We start from the raw sequence: 19192 nt of genomic DNA on the forward strand, positions 1-19192 counted from the left end.
AAACAAAATTTTAAAAACATAATCATTTGCTGAAAACATAATTTTAGCTTTTCAGGCTCAATAATATCTTGGGGCAGTTATCCAGGTTTGCACTACAGCTGTTGGTGGTTTATTCAAAAAGTCTCACATAGAGCATTGGAACAGCTTGAGGCCATTTAGGAAATATAGATAAATGCTTCAAGTGCCATAAAATTCATGCTTGTGTGTGTGTCACAGATGAGACGGAGTAAACAACTACCCATAGTGCATCTGGACGCTGGGGTTTATTTTCGAACCAATAATATCAGACGTTTTACCCCACTTTGTTTTTTCACACAGTCGTTTGCTCGGTCCCCCACCTCGGCGCTGCCTTCTCTTGGGTTCGACACCCCTCCCCTGCAGGGAGATCCCTGCTGGTGTGGGATGGTTGGGCAGAAAGTCGTGTCAGTTCGTGCTGTGCAGCTGCTCACAGTCACCAGTCGCAGGCGTTACTGGCCAAGGTCCCTGGGCATCCCCTGGCCTTCATTCCTGTGCAACAATCTGATCTCTAGGATATTCCCCCACTTTAAAATCTTTCCTCTAGCCAGGATCATCACCTTCTTCTTCCCAGGCCCCCTTCTGTCTGAAACCACTTCTTCTTTTTGCAAACCCCTCTTTCCTATCCAGAACTCAAAGCCTCTGTTTTTCCCAATCCAAATAGTCTATGTGCAAAAGTATAATGTGTGGTCAGCCTCCTGTGTGTTAGTTCTGTTTCGTATCTCTCTATTGGAGGATTGAGGACGTGCCACTTTTTTCTTAGTCCAGATGTTATCTAAATTTACAACCATCTTATACCAGTTGTAGCTAGCAAATAGTAGGCTTCTGCTTGAGAGTTCAACAGTTCAATTGTGGACATTCAGCACACATGCACATACACCAGATTATCTGCTGCTTGTTAGCATTCCCAGTTTAAGCTATTTTTTCCACCTGTGACAGTACATTTTCACCTGGAAGCGAGAGTGTTTTCAGAGCAGTCAATATCAGAGCTAGGAATGATTTCTTTCCTTTCCTGTTTCTCCTTTTCACTGCTCTCTGGCTGCTCTAGATTGACCAGCTGAAGCATCGCTTGAACAAGGTGGAAGAGGAATGCAAGCTAGAGAGGAACCAGTCTTTGAAGCTGAAAAATGATATTGAAAACCGACCCAAAAAGGAACAGGTTCTAGAGCTGGAGCGGGAAAATGAGATGATGAAGACTAAAATCCAGGAGTTACAGTCCATCATTCAGGTATAAAAGCAGATTGCTACATTTAAAAATCCAGACACTTCAGCTTACCCCTCCTGCTTACCCAGATGATGGATTCAGCAGGCTTCGACCACTCCTTGCCTCCAGGCACTCCCACACTTTCCTCCCGTACCGCTTCACATGCCCCATGTCTCCTGACAGCCTGCCTTGGTGGCTGCCCTTCAGGATCGAAGTGTCTGGAGGAGGCTGTGAGAGTGAGACAGAGAAGCAGCAGGTGGTGGCAGCTGCCACGTGTTTTCAGTAGGGGACAGGGAGTTGAGTACCTAACAGGGAAACTGGTAACTATGGACAAGAAGAGGTGGCACGGTCTCTGCTACCACTCCTCACCTCAAGCTCAACACATACTCCTGTTTAAATGCTAGGAAATGCTGGGTGAAACCTCCACCTGCAAAGCTACAATAAGCGTAAGTGCAAAGTCTGGAAAAACAGAAGGTTGGTTATATAGCTCCCAGCTGTCTGTAGTACTCCTTGTGCAAACACATGCATGAGGAGGAGTTCTAACAAAAAAAAAATTGTCATCTAATAAATCAAGTTGTACATGAGAGATTGGCTCTTTCAAGGTGCAGAGTGCAGCTGTTTAATTGCTGAGCGTTCAACTCTATGTTTTAGCCCCGCTGGGGTTCTTTGTACCAGTCTGTCACTGCAAAGCTGTGTAAAATAGCCAGCCCAGAAATTTCTGACAGTGGCTGTGTGTGCCCCGTTCTAGGCTATTGTCATATCTGTGCCAAAAGGTCTTAATGAAGCAGAGGGTAATAAAGGTTTCTGTACTTGGGTGCTCGCTAGTCACCAGAATGCCCCGTAGAACGCTGCTGTAACTTGCACAGGGATCTTAACTAACCTTTGTTTGGGCAGGTGGGGAAAAAGGATGATATGCAGCAAATTTAGCACTGTGTTACTCTGTGAAGAGCTTAGCCAAATATTAGGATATATGTGAGAGTGCTTAGCACTTTGCTGGAAAAGGCTTGTGGCGTTTTAAAATGACACTTAAAAAATTACGAATAGAATGCATTTCAGAAATGGCTGTAGCCTCTAGCAGTGCTTAATGATTCTTAGTTCTAATACAAATGCAATTCAAAGGTTGAAAAAGGGTGTAGTGTAGAAGGTTCTGGGAGTTCTGGTCCATGTAGAATCTCTTATATTAATTGAAATGGTCTTATTGCACCTAAAGAAACAGAGAAATAATTATGAAATAGCTAAAAATAGGATTGAAATTCTCCTAAGTGAAAGTATAAATAAACAAAAGGCAGTTTGGTTTAGAAATACTTAGGTATACTTAGAAATATTAGGTAACCAAAATGTCACTGAAATCTCCAACCTAGTCTAGGTATTTTAAAAATAAATATGCATATTACTTGCTTGCATTTTATGCCTTTTTCATCTTCCACTTATGGTTAATTTTGGATCGCAATTTATTTGTTGGAACCTGCTCTGGTAATCTTGTTAATTTTAAATCTGAAAGGAAAAATATTGCTGGACACTACAGAAAATGAAGCAGTGGTACAAGCTGCTCCAGGCATGTTTAATATTCTCTGAGCACAGCCCTGCAAAGCCTATGCATGCTTTAAAAATTCCCCCGAATGTTTTCTTAGGCCCTGCTCTCTGGCAAAGGGTGACTTTTGTGCTCAGTGAGAGCTGATTAATAGAGAAGGGTTTTGAATGCAGGGCTTGGAGTGAAGAATTGTCACTGCATCCAAAATGGATCAAATTATAGCCAGTACAATAAAACAGTAAAACAGTTCCTTCATCAGACTATTCTGACAGCAAGACAGCCTTTATTCATCTTTTCTGACACTAGTTTAAAATATGAACAGATGTCCCTCTCTTCTCCTGCTTTCCCATCGCAATACCATGTCCATTTTCTATTCTTCTTGTTTGTTACTGTCTTTGTTGCTTTTCTCCCTGCAATACTATTTTCTCTTTCCCTGCCCTGTCTCTTAAAAACGTCTTTCCTCAGGCTGACAAGCGGAGTTTGCCAGATTCGGACAAAGCCATTTTGGATATTCTGGAACACGACCGTAAAGAGGCACTAGAAGATCGTCATGAGTTGGTCAACAAGATCTTTAATCTCCAAGAGGAGATTCGTCATGTGGAGGACTTGAGAGACAAGGTGAGAAATGGAAGGATAGGAAGATGGAATATCTCGGGCTAGTGCCCAAAAGACCTCTGAGAGCAGTGGTGGTTAACTGTGTGTCATTTCCAGTATCTTGAAGAGAAAGAAGATTTGGAGTTAAAGTGTTCAACACTAGGAAAAGACTGTGAGATGTACAAGCACCGTATGAACACTGTGATGATACAGTTAGAGGAGGTGGAAAAGGAGCGAGACCAGGTATCTAACAGTTAAAGTGGGGAAAATTAGTAGCAAAAGCCTGTATCTCATATGCGTCACTTTGGGGAACTGTGGGTAATTGGACCCAAAATACCATTAAAAATAAACAGTTACAAGAAATTGCTACTTGTTGGAATTTGTATTGCAGTAATTAAACGTAGGATAATATTGGGTTGTTTCCACAGCGTAGCATCTGGCAGGCAGGACCAAGATCTTAACAACAGCTACTGCAGGCTTTATATTAGTGTCAAGTCATCCGGTTTGCACTCTGGAGCATTTTGCCACCAACCAAGAGGGAGCTGGAAATGAACCACCCTCATCATCATAATTTTTAATGCTACTACTGTGGCACATCCTGGTCCTAACTGCTGTGTTAATTGGTGAATGGTTACCAGTTCTGAAGTCCCCGTTCCAAATACCTTACAAACAAAACCAGCAGGAGAAGGTGTCTGGTGCCCAGGTGCAAAACAGGGTTCTTCTCTCCACTGCAGGCATTCCGCTCGCGTGATGAGGCTCAGACACAGTATTCACATTGTCTGATTGAAAAAGATAAATACAGGAAGCAGATTCGAGAGCTGGAGGAGAGAAACGATGAACTCCGAATTGAGGTGGTTCGGAAAGAAGCTTGCATTGTTAACCTAGAGTGCAAACTCCGACGGCTCTCTAAGGACAATAACTTTCATGACCAGGTAGGGCTGAGGATGACAAACATGAGTTCTTTTTTTAAGACTTGCTTTCAAAAACATTTTGCTGTGGGAGGGAGAGGGGACTTTTTAAATTCCATCTGTGAATTAACTGAAAAAAATAACCTCCTTCTACTCAATGTCAATGTTGTGAGTTCTTCGGTACAGTGGGGTTCAAGTTGTCTGTGTCATGCACATAGCTTCTCAAAGGCTGGCATTCCACAGCTTGATTTTAAATGGAAGGGAAAGAAACGCAGAAAGACAATTAATTTCTTCACTGGGATAGAAACTACAAATACTTTTGAGGAACGCGCCCCGCTGAACAGAAATCCCCACAAATGTCAATCTAAATTACTGATTTGGGTCTGGACCCACATTCTGCATGAGCTTCTGAAGCACTGGAGTCACAGAAAGTTCAATCAGATTACTCTAAAGGGAGGTCATGAGGAGTTGTACCAAACTGGTCTCAGAAGTAAAGTGTTTCCTTCTGATCTGTAGAGTTTGCCACGGAATCTACCCATTACCATTATCTCCCAGACCTTTGGGACTCCTAGCCCAAAAGCCAATGGTCAGGAAGCAGATGACTCCTCCACTTCTGAAGAGTCTCCAGAAGACAACAAATTCTTCTTGCCTGATCAAGCTCGACTCAAGAGAAGAGTGAACCTAAAGGGAATCCAGGTGTGTCTTAATATGAGGCTGGAATGATATAGTGCAGGGACTGTTAGAACTAAGAGACATAATACATGCTGCGGTCATGCCTCTGAAAGTGCTGTGCTATAAAGATAAGAATAGATTTGTATATGATAGTGAGCTTTCAGTTTTTGCCCTGTGATGATTTGCATCTTGAGGAGCAGATGTAATCGGGCTTCATAGACCGTTTTCTGCCCCTTCTCCCCATTTTGTGTATTCTCCTTGCTTCTGCTGTTCATTCACATTCTTGGAGCGTTGTCAATAAATTGATTCTTTGCCTCCTTAACAGTAGTGAAAAAAATGATATAATGCCCGAAGTCCAGCACACAAGTAACTGAAGGTGGAAAACGAAGCAGTGGTGAAAAAGCTCACATCAGCTGGAAGGAATAACAGAAAGAAACGGACACAATCTAGAGCAAAATTAACTGCCTAATTTAAAATTAAATTATGGCAATTTCCTCTGACTTAAGAGTAAGGGGTAGCATGAGTTAGGTCCATGATTTGCGCGACTAGCTGCATTCATACAGCTATTGTCTGATGCTATATTCATGAATTGTAAAAAATATACAATCTAACATTTGGGGTTTTGAGCTTCTCTTTCCTTTCATCTGCATTTGAATTCTCCCTGCCCTTCATAACCTTTCTGAGCTCTGACTGTCATTATTACTTATGGCAATAGAGCTGCCTTTTTTACATTGCACACTCCAAAAGGATGCCTGTTGTATTAACAGCTGCCTGAAACCAGTCCCAAGGCACCCACTTCACCTTTTGTCTCTTTGTTCCCTCAGCAGAATCTGGAAATTGCAACGCATTTGGGCCAGACTTTTAAAAGTAGTTAGGTAGCTAACTCTCGTTCACTGCAGTGGCATTTAGATACCTAAATATCTTATAAATTTGGGGTCCTGTTGTTTAAGGGAGAGCAAATTTATTGCAGCATAACAGTAAAAAAAGGGGTGAAAGTATCTGGTTTACAGTGTGTGGCAAATATTCTGCATTTGTGCTGATTTTTGTCCTCTTTCTTTCAGATAAATCCAAGAGCTAAATCTCCTGTCAACATGAACAAAACATCAGAGTTTCAAGGTCAGAAAGAGCACCCATGTCCTTATTCCTTTTCTGTTGCTTTGTCTCATTCCTTAATCACTTTAAGTTGTTTTAACTAATATGCCAACCGGGGAAAATCTTAACTAAGTCCAAAGTCAGTAAAATAGACAGTTTCTCTTATAGTGAACAATGTCATAATTTAAAGTAGTCAAGTGTTCTACCTGAATGTCCTCTCCATCCAAAAGATACCTCCACAGACACACAATATTGCATCCCGTAGCTTACCTAAATTTTCTGTTTACTCAGTTTTCCTTTGAGTTTACAAAAATTTTAAAGTCGTCAGTGTAATACCTGTACTAAAAGTCATTATACTAGTCTCTTTTTGCTGTTGGAAAAAAGCTGAAAAACCCCTAATCTAGTGATCATCTAATGAGTTCCTCTGTCCTTCAGGAAAAAGGAATTAATTTTAAATCTAAAGCATTGCAAAGGCTGGGGGGAGGGGGGTTGTCCCACCCGTCAGCCAGCTGCCAAGTTACCAAATCAGTTGCTGTATACTCATGTTTGAGCTACTCCTAATTCCTCTTATTTATGTACCACTGTTCTCGAACCAAACACCATCTTAGGCAGCACTTCCTTTATTTGTTATGTGCGGCAGCATGCTCACTGTTGTACGAAATACGGTGGGAACCATGGTTCCTGCTGCAAGATATTGCATGTTAAACAGTGTGTTTGGTATCAGGTAATGTGCAACGTTAGTACAAATTAGAGGTGCTAAGGAAAGGAAGGAGTCCACAAAGACAATCACACTGTGCTACCTGGGGCTGCTGAGGGATCTCAAGCTTCTTGGTCCCTGTTGAAAATTTTTCGTTGTAAAAAAAGTGTAATTCAGCGAGCCAACCTTTTTGCGGACTACCAGATTCAGGTGATGAAGTTAAAACATAAATTAATAAAGCAATCCTTCTTTAATTTGCCAAATAGTATTCATAGATCTAATAAAAATGTACAGGACAGAGTTGAAAGAAGAAGTTGGCAAGCGGCGGTCCGGAGTGGCATGCATTAATCTACTTTGTCGGGAAGCTGACGGGGAAGGAAAGGGAGCCAGAGCCACAGGGCACAGAGCGCGTCCTGGAGCCTCTGTCCAGTACAGGGTGGGGGAAACAAGATAAGCTGAAATGGAAAGATAAGCTAAGTGTTGTTGCAAATCTGTGAAAGACTCTGTATTGAAAGTGATCTGACATAATTTTCTCTGGTGTCTGTATTTTTCTCTGTCATCTGTGAGCGCAGCAGTCAGAGCACAGGATGAAGATGGGGCTGATGCCAGCAATGGCCGCACAGACACAAGTTCCTCTAATTCCGTTTCCATCAGTAACTCTATCAGCAGCTGTGAAGTCAGCAAAATTGTAAGGAGCCTTCAGATGCCCCTTGCCTGTCTACGACCGTCTCTCCTAATGTGGTTCAGAGCTTTCACAACCTAGTGGTAGCACTTCACTAGCATCCCAGCTGCGATCACATTCAAGGCTCTTGTCAGAGGCTCCCTTAATCCTTTTACCAGCATTTTGTTAGAACCATGTTGTTAACCTTTGCCAAAATCACAGAATTGGTTTATCTTTATTTAAAGGTATTTCAGAGGTATTTATGACCTCTCGCTGTCTCCTTATGCCATTTCACATTTACTGTTAGAAGGAAGAGATTTTCTTTAAAAGCTGCTTTGTAATTTATTTAAGAAAATTTTCAGGGTCTTTTTGAGTTCTCTAATGCTTTTCCTGTCTATAAGTAACAGTGAGTAACAAAAGGGGTGCAGATTACAGTTGGAAATTTCTGCATATCATAGCCAAACCATTTCTTCCTGCTTGCTGTATCCCCATAATCTCCCAAGGCAGATATTCCGTTGTAGATGTGTGAGGACTGACACAGCAGGACAAGCAGAGAGAGTGCTCTCGCAGAGTCTTAATAACAAAGAACAAAACATCTTTCTAGAACACTGTGAAAAGTGCTGCCCCCAGGAAATTAAAATTACACCCAAGAATAGCCAGGAAAGAACTCCCTGCAACTCGTAATAAGCTTAGCTGGGTTAGGAATATTCTTTGGAATATTTGTCAGACTAGATGACTTATACTGTCTTCCCTCTAGTACAATTCAGAGTTTAGTTTCCAGTGTACTAGATTAATAATTTAAAGTATGGAGATCTGTATTTTTCTTCCTCATTCCTACTGTTTATATATGTAAGTATACATACATTCCGCTTTTCATCCTCTTCCTCCTATATGTCAGCTGTGCAACAAATACGCCACACAGCAAGGGTAAATGGTAAATCAGCCAGTCACGTGGTCACAGAAAAAGGTACTGGGCCAGCACACAAGCTGTGCATATTGCTAAAATACTGGAGTATATGAATATGAATATTGAACTCATATACTGGAGTATATGAATACGAATGCTTTTGTATGTAGCATTCTGCGCATCCAGAATCAATTTTTCTTACTGTTGTGTGTGCTTCACAGCGCAGAGTACCACTGGCAAGCTAGCAGGCTAATGCTTCTGTAAGTTAGAAATGATAGCACGTTTAAGACAGGTAACCTTCTGTCGCTTTTTTTTTTAAAAGCAAACCCTGCGAAATCGCAACGACAGCATCATGTCTACCACTCCTGAGCCTCCAGGAAATGATTCAATAGTCCGACGTTGCAAAGAGGACGCCCCTCATTGCAGGTAGGTAGCCACGCTGGTGAAATATGCCCGGAACCTGTTGTCACAAGGAGGAGGCAAAAATGGCCTTAGATGTCCTTGTGTCTGTCTCTAGTTGGAGAGCTTCTACTGGGCAGCAGGACTGACTTGCTAAACGTCTCAGGACTGCAGTCCTTCATCCCCAATTTTGTCCAAAACACTCAGGAGTCTCTGATAGTTCAGCTGGGATGAATGACGCAGCGACACCGCTGCAGCATTGACTTTTTTTAATGTACATAATAAGAAACAGTACTGAAATCACTAGGCACCAATGCTATTGGGGAATGTGCTCTACCTTTGTAGACTGAGATGGCTTCACTTTTTGCTTCTCAGCTCCATGCTGCCTGTGTCTGTGTCCCTGTCCTTTCCCCTTCTCTCAAAGCCCCTCCTTCTCCCCTATAAACTGCCAAAATAGAGCAGAGATGCTTGAATGTCTGTGAGGAATGGGGGGGGAGAAGTGGGGGAAGGAGGTGGTTTTTGTCGGGCTCAGGGCTCTGTATCTCAGCACAGCGATGAGGGGAGAGAGATGCGTTGCCCTCTGCTTCACCTTCTGCTGCAGCTTCCACTTCTGTCCAGCCATGGCCCTGCGGACTTCCCCCGCGAGTGAAATCGGATCAGCTGGGGAATGGGAAGTTAGTGGCAGGAAGGAGAGAGACCTTGCCTGCCACACAGTCCCCTAAATGGCACTGACCCCTTTTAGAAAAGGTTTATAGCAATGCAATGCTTGGACATACTGTTTTGGTGTTGGTGTCAGTAGCATCAGTGTTTGTATCAGAAATATCAGAAGATATAAATACATTCCCTAAAGGTCCCAAGCAGAAGGAGAAAAGAACAAAGCCCAAGCAAACTGATTTAGAAGAAAGCAATATACGTGGAGGGTTTAGATCTTTATCAGATCTATTTTTTAGATCTAATCTTTATTAGAACTATATTTAAATTTTTAATGCTTTTCAAAACAAACTCATCTCTGGCAGACTGCCGCTTTTGGCTCTTTTTCTCTGTGTAAAGCTTTGCAAGACAGCTTTCCATTGAGGGCACCCTCAGCTAGTTCTCCCACACAATTTTCTAGGCTGCTGAGGACTTAGGCAGAGTTTATTCTAGTCTTCCTTAGGTTCTCCTATATTGTCCTGAAAGCCCCGTTTTAAAGTGTGTTGCATTAATTCAAGATGGAGAAAAAGTGTTGGTTTGTTAATGATTTGAATGTTTCATGTTTCAGGTGCTTAACTTCAAAAGCCTTTGGCATGCCTGAACATTTAAATATTTGCAGTATATTGCGGAATGCAGTAAAGATTACATGGATATTATTCATCTTGTGGACTTAGTTCACTACAGCTCTGACTATATCCTGTTCCATATGTTAAGGCATTGGAAGACTGAGCTGTATTGAAATCTGAAAACTTTCCTCATATTAGATACTTTTTCCCACTGGCATGTGGAAGGAAAAGGTACCCTGGAGCAAGGTCTGAATGTGGCCTTACTTTTTTGAGATAATAATCACTAAAGTCAAATAACTCAAGAGCATGCCCAAAAGTTCACTGTAGTTTATAACTTCATAATTAGCCTGCTAAGGTTTTTTAACTTGTTTGTGAACATAATAAAAAATAATTGCTATTTGCATGCCAAGATGCAGGTTTCACAGTTCATCTGATCTTGATTTGTGTGAAAAAAAGGTGAGATCATAATTTAATGTGTAGGAAAAGCTGTATTATTTCCCTACTTATGCATGGTGTAAAAATAGCTGATTGTCCCCAAACTGGCTGCAAAAATTCACCCTTCACCTGAAGCCAAATATGAGGAATATCAGCTCCGCAGGAGACCTACAAATCATTCTGAATGGGAAAAACAACAAGCTGTTATTTAAACAGCTTGGCAACCAAAGGACATGCTTTAATATAGTCCTACTAGTGAAGCAGCCACTCACTTGGCTGGACATCCCCAATATCCTTTTAAGAGCAAAATTTTGGTGAATTTTAACTGTTTGTGTTTAAGGCCAACCAATCTAGTCACCCTTAGCAGGAAAGGTTGTGTCAGTGGGAGCTGGACTGGGACCAGAGCTGTGGCAGAAGAGTTTCTGTGCAGAAGCTTGGTACACCTTGCCATTCTGTTACTGTAGGTGTCTGAGTAACCATGCAAGGTACCATTAAGCTGTTATAAAATGCTTCAAGGGCTTTAAATCAAGCAGGTAAATTACTCCTTTACTGCTGCACCTCAGTCACTTCCCTTGCATTCACTCTGTCAGTGAGCTTCTGACATTTTTGATCTATCATGGAAAAAAAACATGCTGCAGTATCTACACAGCAGGTATTATGCAACCATTTATCTCAGTGCTGAAGGAGGTGTGGTGCAAGTCACACATAAGAGACCATCAGTCAGCAGCTTCCCTTTGTTTTCAGCAATATCTTCATTCCTTCACTGCTGTTAGCAATTCTTCCTTCTCAATCTTCTTGCTGTTTCACATGCTTCCCATGTTGGCTGACACATAATGTCTTCCTGTCAACTTCCCTGGGCCCACAACTATGTTACTTGCTTATTTTGTTGCAGCTGCACCATTGCCTGATGCAACACCTCCAACATCTTTCTTTTTCACAGAAAAAGTTCCTCCTTCAGAACTTAATGAAATCTGCTGAAAGTTGGAAAGTGAACAGCTTTCTCTCTCTCTCTCTCTTCCATTATCTCATGCTTTGTTTTTAATTCTAGCCTGGTTGAAGAGGACAATGACAGCTTTGGATATGATGCTTTCGAGCTAGATGGTAAGCAAGACAATATCATGTGTGTAGTTTAACTATGAGATCTGTGTGATTGGCTCACCAGCTACAGATACTGTCAAACAATCAACTCCTGGTCTAAATAAGATGGGACACATAGTCTGAGAAAAAAATCAAGTCAGTTCATCATAACAAGAAAACAAAGGGGCAACTAAGGGTGAGAAAAAGAAAGCAGTTATTCCTGAAGAACTAAGTGAGAGAAGGATTAGACTGAATGAATAGATGGAGGGTGCTTGGCTGAGGTCTGCAGGTTGATAAGAAGACCTCCAGCCTTAAAATGAGGAAAGCATCAGATTGAGAGGCGAAATAGTAGAGAAGACAGAGCCAGACTCTTCTCAGTGCTACCCAGTGACAGGAGAAGAGGCAATGGGCACAAACTAAAGAACAAGCGATTCCATTTAAACAGAAAAAAAAAAGGTTTTTTACTGTGAGGGTGGTCAAACACTGGAACAGGGTTGTCCAGAGAGGTTGACTAGTCTCCATCCTTGGAGATATTCAAAACCCAACTGGATAGGTCCTGAGCATCCTCCTCTAGCTGACCCTGCTCTGACAGTCTCCAGAGGTCCCTTCCAACTTGCTGTTCTGTGAGAGCAATCAGGTAGGTCCAGTAAGCAAGACTGGTATTCCTTGCCATGGCCTGTGGACATGAATCATGGCTCTGCATCAGGAATTTCCCCCTTCAGCTTTGGCTGAGATCAATCAAACATCCATTTTCCCCTTTTCCATCTTTGTCACTCTATCTAGGACTCATTTTCATTCTTCTTACTCTTTTCAGATGACAGTCATGACAGGCAGTCACATGGAGCTCCTTCGGTGCACTCTTCCTCTTCTTCTCATCAGTCGGAAGGCCTGGATGCCTATGAGCTTGAGCACGTCAACTCCATATTTAGAAAGTTCTCTCTGGAAAGGTATTTGAGATGCCAGTTTACCTACCTTAGACAGAGACTGAGGGGAAAGGCTACTATAGTAGAGATCCTCCATTTATCTGTTAGTTTCTGAAGATATAATGGCAGGAATGTGATGTCACAAGTTGTTATTTGACACAAATACCTCATGATACTGTGCTAAGTCTTTACTTCTTTATGTCGGCAGCAGTATAACATGTTATTTTGGAGCCCTTTCATATCCTGTAAACCGATGAAGGTCATCCTAAAATTTCAAAAACTTCAAGGCAGACAAAATGTTCTAGAGGCTTAAATTTATCCTTGTGATCTTGTTATCTTGCTGCCACAGGTTGCTAGGTGAGGTACTATTATACATCTGAGATATTCAGTCATGTCAGAGCACTTGAAGCTATCCAGATGCTCTTCTCCAGAACTTACGCAGTAATGAGAACGATTTCTTTTAGAGTCCTTGATAACACTAAAAGTTTATTTATGTCTCTCATTTATCATGCATGCATTTAACTCTGGAGCGGTAGCTAAAAGCTGAGATGACTAACTGTTACTTCCTTTCGTGAACACAGACCGTTTCGTCCCTCTGTCACATCTGTCGGTCGCATTAGAAACTCCTGCCATACTATCCAGCGCATAACACTGAACGGAGACAGTCTCAATTCAGAAATCACTCTGGTTGGGGGTAATGATAAAGGGAGCTTTATTAGCTCTGTCAAGACAGGATCACTTGCAGAGAAAGCAGGCCTTCGGGAGGGACACCAAATCCTACTGGTGAGCATAAAATAATCAGCAAATAGTATTGGATGTCTGTCCACCTACATGTATGCACGCTCACCGTAATACTTTCCTTTGTTTCTTCTTTCATCTTGTATTAATGACAAAGCATAAGACTCATGCAGAAGAAGATCTGCTATTGACTAGGAAAATATGGGAGAATAGTATTCATGGTCATCCAACACACGCAACACACGTTTGCACTCTACAGTAGCTCTGTATGGAAGAGATTAGAGCAACTGATGCTTTTTTTAATGCTGTATTGTATAGTACAGCCCCTTTGAAAAGGCTAGAATGAGATTTACTCTCAACTTCCCAGTACTTTCCTGCCTGAAAGGAAGTTCATGCTACTTAGCTTAGCACGATGACTCCTAAACCATTCTTTAGAGTGGCTTATCCTGGGACTGGACATGTTATGAACAGAAATGGATACAGCTGCAATATGAATGGAAAGAAGGGCTGCACACCTGCATAGCTGTCCCCAGCACCTCATAAGCAGGAGTTCAATGGTGCTTCTGCTGAGTTGTTCTTTGCTTAGTTTTCCCTCCATTGCCAAAGTTCCCAAACCATTTTCCTATTAAAATGCCTCCAAGGGGGGAAAAAACCCCACAACTAGATATTCCTGCATTGCTTACTACTGGGATTGTCAAAGAGCTGCAGTTCTGTGGACTGCTAACATTCTTAATTTGAGAGAAAAGAAATTAAATAATTAGAATGTAATCTACATCCCCATAGCAAAGTATCTGCATTGTTTAGTCGGAAAAAGATTATGCTGCGTAAAAAAAAATGGTATAATTGACTCAGAGATTGAACCTGCACTGGAGAGTAATATTTCTTTCATATCTAGTTGGAGGGCTGCATCAAAGGGGAGAATCAGAGTGTTCCCTTGGATACTTGCACAAAGGAAGAAGTTCACTGGACAATTCAGAGGTGCAGTGGTCCAGTAACGCTCCAGTATAAATCAAATCACGAAGGTAAGACCAAAAGTATTTCTCATCTAAAATAGTCCCAGGTCCATTATACTAACTAGTGTGGATGAGAATGACAGAACCAGAATATCCTTTGTATTGGTATAAATCTGGAGCATGTCTACTGGTGTTACAGGTGCTCTGTGTAACGGCTCCAGCTTTTAGCTTTGTGACTGAGAACAAAAAAAGCCCATATGCTTGTCACTACAGGACTCTGAAGAATTTACATGGTGGGCCAATAACGACGTGATTCACAAAACACATTCAAGCTTATTTTTATGTACAGTTTTCTGCAATACAGTGTGGTGAGCTGAATCGTCTTTATCCAGCTGAAGTCGATTTAGCATTTACCTGATGGAGTTGCTCTGTTTATTACCTTTTGTGGCTTTCTCTTATCTTTAACAGCTGGAGTTCATGTGTGGTGAACGGAACTTGATTTTAGTGTTCGTGGCCTGTAATGATAATTTCAAGTTATGGATCAAAAATTACATTCCAAAATCCATTTTTTACTGGTGTATATAAATTTGCGGGTTGTTTTTTTTTAATGCTGGTTAGAGAATTTCAGCTGCATAGATCACACAGGAAGTGATGTCTTTGATTTTCTTTGATGTTTTCGAAGGTAGGAAAGACTGTTGAAATTTTTTTTGAGCACCACTTAACTGCAGATAAAGCATGTTATAGATTGTGGGAGTGCCAATTAAGGCTAATAAGAAAGGGAATAGCTTGTCATTAAAACTGGTGGCAGAACTCAAGCTGTACTTACAGCATAGAGCTATAGCTGCGTCTGCGTCTTTGCTGAGAAGTTCTCTGTTTCACAGATCATGTGTGGAGTACTGAAAATGGAGTTACCTAAAACTATCATTATGATGAGAATATTCTCACAGGTTCTGATTCCAGCAGCCAGAGCTGTTTCTGAATCAATGCCCCATTAGTGTCTTTAAGGTGCAGGCCCCTAACCTTGTTGTAACTAGTGCAATTAGCACTCTAGAAGTATTAACCCTCTCTAGGAGGAGCCTCAGAAGTTTGCGCTGTGTGCTTGTCCCAGAGGATGCCCAGGAATGCAGCAATACCGAGGTCTGACCAGCAGCTGATCACGCTTCACCCCTTCCTTCGTTGCTGCAGGTTACCGAAAACTGCTGTCAGAACTGGAGGAAGGGCTTATCACATCAGGGGACTCATTTCATATCCGCTTGAATCTGAACATCTCCAGCCAGCTGGACTGCTGTTCCCTGTCAGTGAAATGTGATGAGATTGTTCATATTCTGGACACCATGTACCAGGGGAGGTGTGAGTGGCTGTGTGCCAGAGTTGATCCTTTCACGGACAGGGATCTGGAAATGGGGACCATTCCCAGCTACAGCAGGTGGGTGTAATGCTGAGTGACCACGACTGAGAGCAGTGGTTCTGTAAACAGGGAAATTAATCACTGCTGTAAGGAAAGAGGTATATGCCTTAATTTTTGAGGTGAGGCCTGGTGATGTTAAACTGTAATATGTGCTATAAAACTTCAGAAAGGAGACTCCAGATGTTACCTGAAAGAATAATGTGGGTTTCTCAAAAAGTAGCATAAAAAAATATGCCATGGAGATTCTTTAATCCTTAACTGCACTGCAGTCCTGCTCATTATTTTGTTCCTGCATTTACTGTGTGGTTCAGTCAGTCCTCACCGCTATTTCTATTTAATCTTTTCTGTAGGCACAGACCCATTGCAGTCCAGCCTTCTTCTGAGTGGTTTCAAAGATCTCTTGATCTATGTGATTCCATCCTTTCTTTCAGAGCCCAGCAACTTCTTTTGGTGAAGCTGCAGCGGCTGATGCACAGAGGAAGCAGAGATGAGACAGAAAGCTCATATAATACCCTTCGGGCACTCCGGGTAAGTATCTGCAAACAAGGTCTTTTTAACACCTGTTACTCCACTGCTACTTCTTGTTCATTATGTTAATTTTACAGAAAGTCCTGTGTACACTCTGTGTAGGTTTTGATTGTCCCAGGCAATGGGATTTATTATGTTTGCTTTAAATAATACTGTCCCTGGCAATGGACCTAGCTCTGGCATACTATTAACCCTTCCAGCTATGAGGGAGTACACTTTAAAAGTCTAGTATCTGTTCTGTGTCTTAGTTAATCCTTTTCATTCTTCTCTGCCTGTAAGCCTCTAATGCATCTTCATATCCACATGAGGAAGAAGCTGTGTCCTTGGAGTTAATAATCAGAATTATTTCTCTCCTACTGTGAACAAGCATCTAATCCACAGAACTATCATTGTCCCACATTAGAAAGACCTGCCTCTTCCAACCTACACGCTATGGAGAGAAGTGGGATTATCAGGTTTTCACACACAACTGCCCTGCCGATTTCTCCTTTTCGCTCAGTGAAAGTAATTTGATTTTTCTTTCTTTAGACCCAAGAATTCCATCTTTACATAATGAAAAACTAACTTCCTGGTGTATTAGTTACCGTAAGTTATTTTTAGAGCTCAGGAGACATAGATGCTTCTAGCATTTGCAGACACTGTAGCCACTGCTTGTATTGGATTTCAGTCAAGGTTAAGTGTCATGCATTCCTTCTGTACTCCAGTCCCCACTGATCAAAGGGACAGAGATCACTGGCAGAGATGCTAGTGAAAGCAAAAGCTTTGCATGCTATTTCTTGGTGCAGAAATTACCTCTTTCATAAGCTGTGGAGCGCAGTGTCCTGTGAAGAAAGGAATGTGGAAGAGCAGTAACAGAAGCAGTGTTTCTCAGCGTAGGCCATGCTGTGTCTACAGTTTGCTTAAAACATTGTGTTTGGAATAGATATGACTCAATCACTATCCCTTGTATTGGAAATACAAAATATCTGCTTTTGCTTGTTCTGTTTCTCAAATGCTGTGATTTAAAAAAAAAAAAAGGGGGGGGGGAGGGAAAGAAAAATTCCTGTGTTATTTTTTACTAGAATACATTGCAGCCAGAGGAGCCTGCCCCACAGAACGACCCAAAAGCCAGCCCTCGCCTATCCAGAGCAAGCTTTCTTTTGGGCCAAATATTACAGGTAATAAAGTTCAAATCCTCAATGCAATGTCTGAAATAGTGGATCTGAACAGCAGATATTCTCAGGCTATCCTAATCTCCCCAGAAACCCCACCTCAGGTATAGAGGTTGTATAGGATTTCTTCCTATCAAAAAGAGATTTAATATATGAAAAAGATGAATAGGTTGTGTTTTCTAACTGCTCTTGTGACATGGGGTGTTTATTTTTAAGTGCATGCCTTCCATTACTAATGTAGCTTGATGGATCAAACATGTCTGCCATCAGAGGCTGAAATGTGTTTTGCTTGAACCATAAGGACAAATCCATTGGGATAGACCAAATCCCCAAGTCTCTGTGAGATGAGGTTCCATCAGAAAACAGTCCTTTAATTGTAGGTCAGTGACTCTGAGAGTGACAGAGACTGTGTGGGTGAAGGACAAAAAAGTCTTGTGAAGGAAGATGGTTGTGAAGGTTAGCAAATAGACAGGAGGAGGAATTAATATTTGAATAGAGGAATAGTTGGGTGGATGGGGAATGAAAGCAGGAAGCCTATTTCTCAGTGTAAAAATGTGCCATTTAGGAGGTTTTAAGTCTCTGTGGTACTGCAAAGAAGAGGCAGAGTTTGGGGTATAACCTGTGACACATTTGTGCAAATACTCAGAGTGCATATGTTACTCTGCTGTGGACACATCAGTGCTTGTACTGGTGATAGCAGGGAGCTCTGCGAAGAAAAAGAACGTGCCTCATAAGAGCAGAGAACAAAATAAGAAATCCCAAAAGGGATTAACAAAGGCTCTGAATCAGATCTATGATATTTAAAGAGCCTTAGAATTCAGTCAACAGATCCATGGAGTCCTGGCTTTGATAGACGTAGGTAATTCAGATCTCGTAGATAACAAGTGTGGGCTGATGAATACATGGCAGAATAAAGAATGTAAGAAATGAGGGTCAAATCTCTTTGTTCACCTTTTCAGTTTGTCAGTAGGTCTGAAAACAAATACAAGCGTATGAATAGCAATGAGCGAGTCCGTATCGTCACTGGCTGGCCCTCTGATCTGGCACGGACCTCATCTGAAGCAAAGAAGCCGTTACCTGATAAACTGGAAGGTATGGATATAAAATAGTAATAGCTTTTACACACGTGGCACTGATATAAAGGCTGTCTACATAACAGCATGGCTGTGAAAAAATGTCATAGGTCTTTCCCGTTACTAGCATCTAATGGTCCACTCTGTGCCAAAATTCGACAGCATCTGTGACCAAAACACTGATTTTGCTAAAAGTGCTTGGAGCGCTAAGCCTTCATGAGCAAGTTGAGGACACTGAAGCTTCCTGTTTGGTTGGCAGTTCTTCCTAGGTGCTTTCTTGCTCTTTGTCCAAAAACATTTAACTCAAAGTAAGTCAAGCTAATAAGCAGAAAGATTCTCCAAGTAAGTGTCCTGTTAATCTATTAATTAATCTCTTGAAAGCAAAAGGCACTTGAATTATTTATTATTAGGTTGGACATCATACTACTGGATATATAGTGAAGACAACCCTGGCAAAAGAGAAAGGAGGACTAGTATGACTAACCATGTCATTTCTCGTTCATGTGTTTCTCCTTCTTTTTCTCCAAATACCGATGGAGAGGAAACCAGAGAATAAATGTCTTGTTCTTTACTCAGATTTGGATTCCAAAAGTGAAATCAATAAGAGGCTCAGTCTGATCCCTTATAGCTTGGTGAGACCAATCCACTGTGAGCGCAGGCGCCCCGTACTTTTCACCCCTACCATGCTTGCCAAGACCTTGGTACAGAAGCTTCTCAACTCTGGAGGTGCCCTGGAATTCAACATGTGCAAGCCAGGTAATGGGATAAAAGAGGACCATGACTGTTAACCCTCAGTGTTGGAAATATGAACATATATATATATATATATATATATATATGCATGCACACACACATAGGGGCATGCACATGTGATAGTTGCTTGAGGTAATTCAAGTCACATCAGAGTGATGTGTAGCTATAAATCCTGCTTTTTGAGAATATCTGAGATATTTGAATGTTTTTGAGACAG

General features: G+C 41.6%; 1 protein-coding gene across 2 annotated transcripts in view; it reads left to right on the forward strand.

The window, feature by feature from the left end:
* CARD11 (caspase recruitment domain family member 11) overlaps positions 1 to 19192 on the forward strand; it is a 49035-nt gene that overhangs the window by 25723 nt on the left and 4120 nt on the right. The window contains exons 6-22 of one of the 2 annotated variants that reach the window (XM_076350783.1): positions 1064 to 1243; positions 3216 to 3368; positions 3462 to 3587; positions 4079 to 4276; positions 4769 to 4948; positions 5986 to 6040; positions 7286 to 7401; positions 8604 to 8707; positions 11420 to 11472; positions 12263 to 12395; positions 12953 to 13154; positions 14005 to 14131; positions 15248 to 15488; positions 15902 to 15998; positions 17060 to 17155; positions 18109 to 18241; positions 18799 to 18978. In XM_076350783.1, coding sequence (XP_076206898.1) covers positions 1064 to 1243; positions 3216 to 3368; positions 3462 to 3587; positions 4079 to 4276; positions 4769 to 4948; positions 5986 to 6040; positions 7286 to 7401; positions 8604 to 8707; positions 11420 to 11472; positions 12263 to 12395; positions 12953 to 13154; positions 14005 to 14131; positions 15248 to 15488; positions 15902 to 15998; positions 17060 to 17155; positions 18109 to 18241; positions 18799 to 18978 — 2374 coding nt within the window. The remainder of the gene's footprint in view (positions 1 to 1063; positions 1244 to 3215; positions 3369 to 3461; positions 3588 to 4078; positions 4277 to 4768; positions 4949 to 5985; positions 6041 to 7285; positions 7402 to 8603; positions 8708 to 11419; positions 11473 to 12262; positions 12396 to 12952; positions 13155 to 14004; positions 14132 to 15247; positions 15489 to 15901; positions 15999 to 17059; positions 17156 to 18108; positions 18242 to 18798; positions 18979 to 19192) is intronic. The other variant, XM_076350784.1, reaches the window with a different exon arrangement.

This window comes from Aptenodytes patagonicus, chromosome 13 (assembly GCF_965638725.1).
Source record: "Aptenodytes patagonicus chromosome 13, bAptPat1.pri.cur, whole genome shotgun sequence".
Classification (NCBI taxonomy): Eukaryota; Metazoa; Chordata; class Aves; order Sphenisciformes; family Spheniscidae; genus Aptenodytes; species Aptenodytes patagonicus.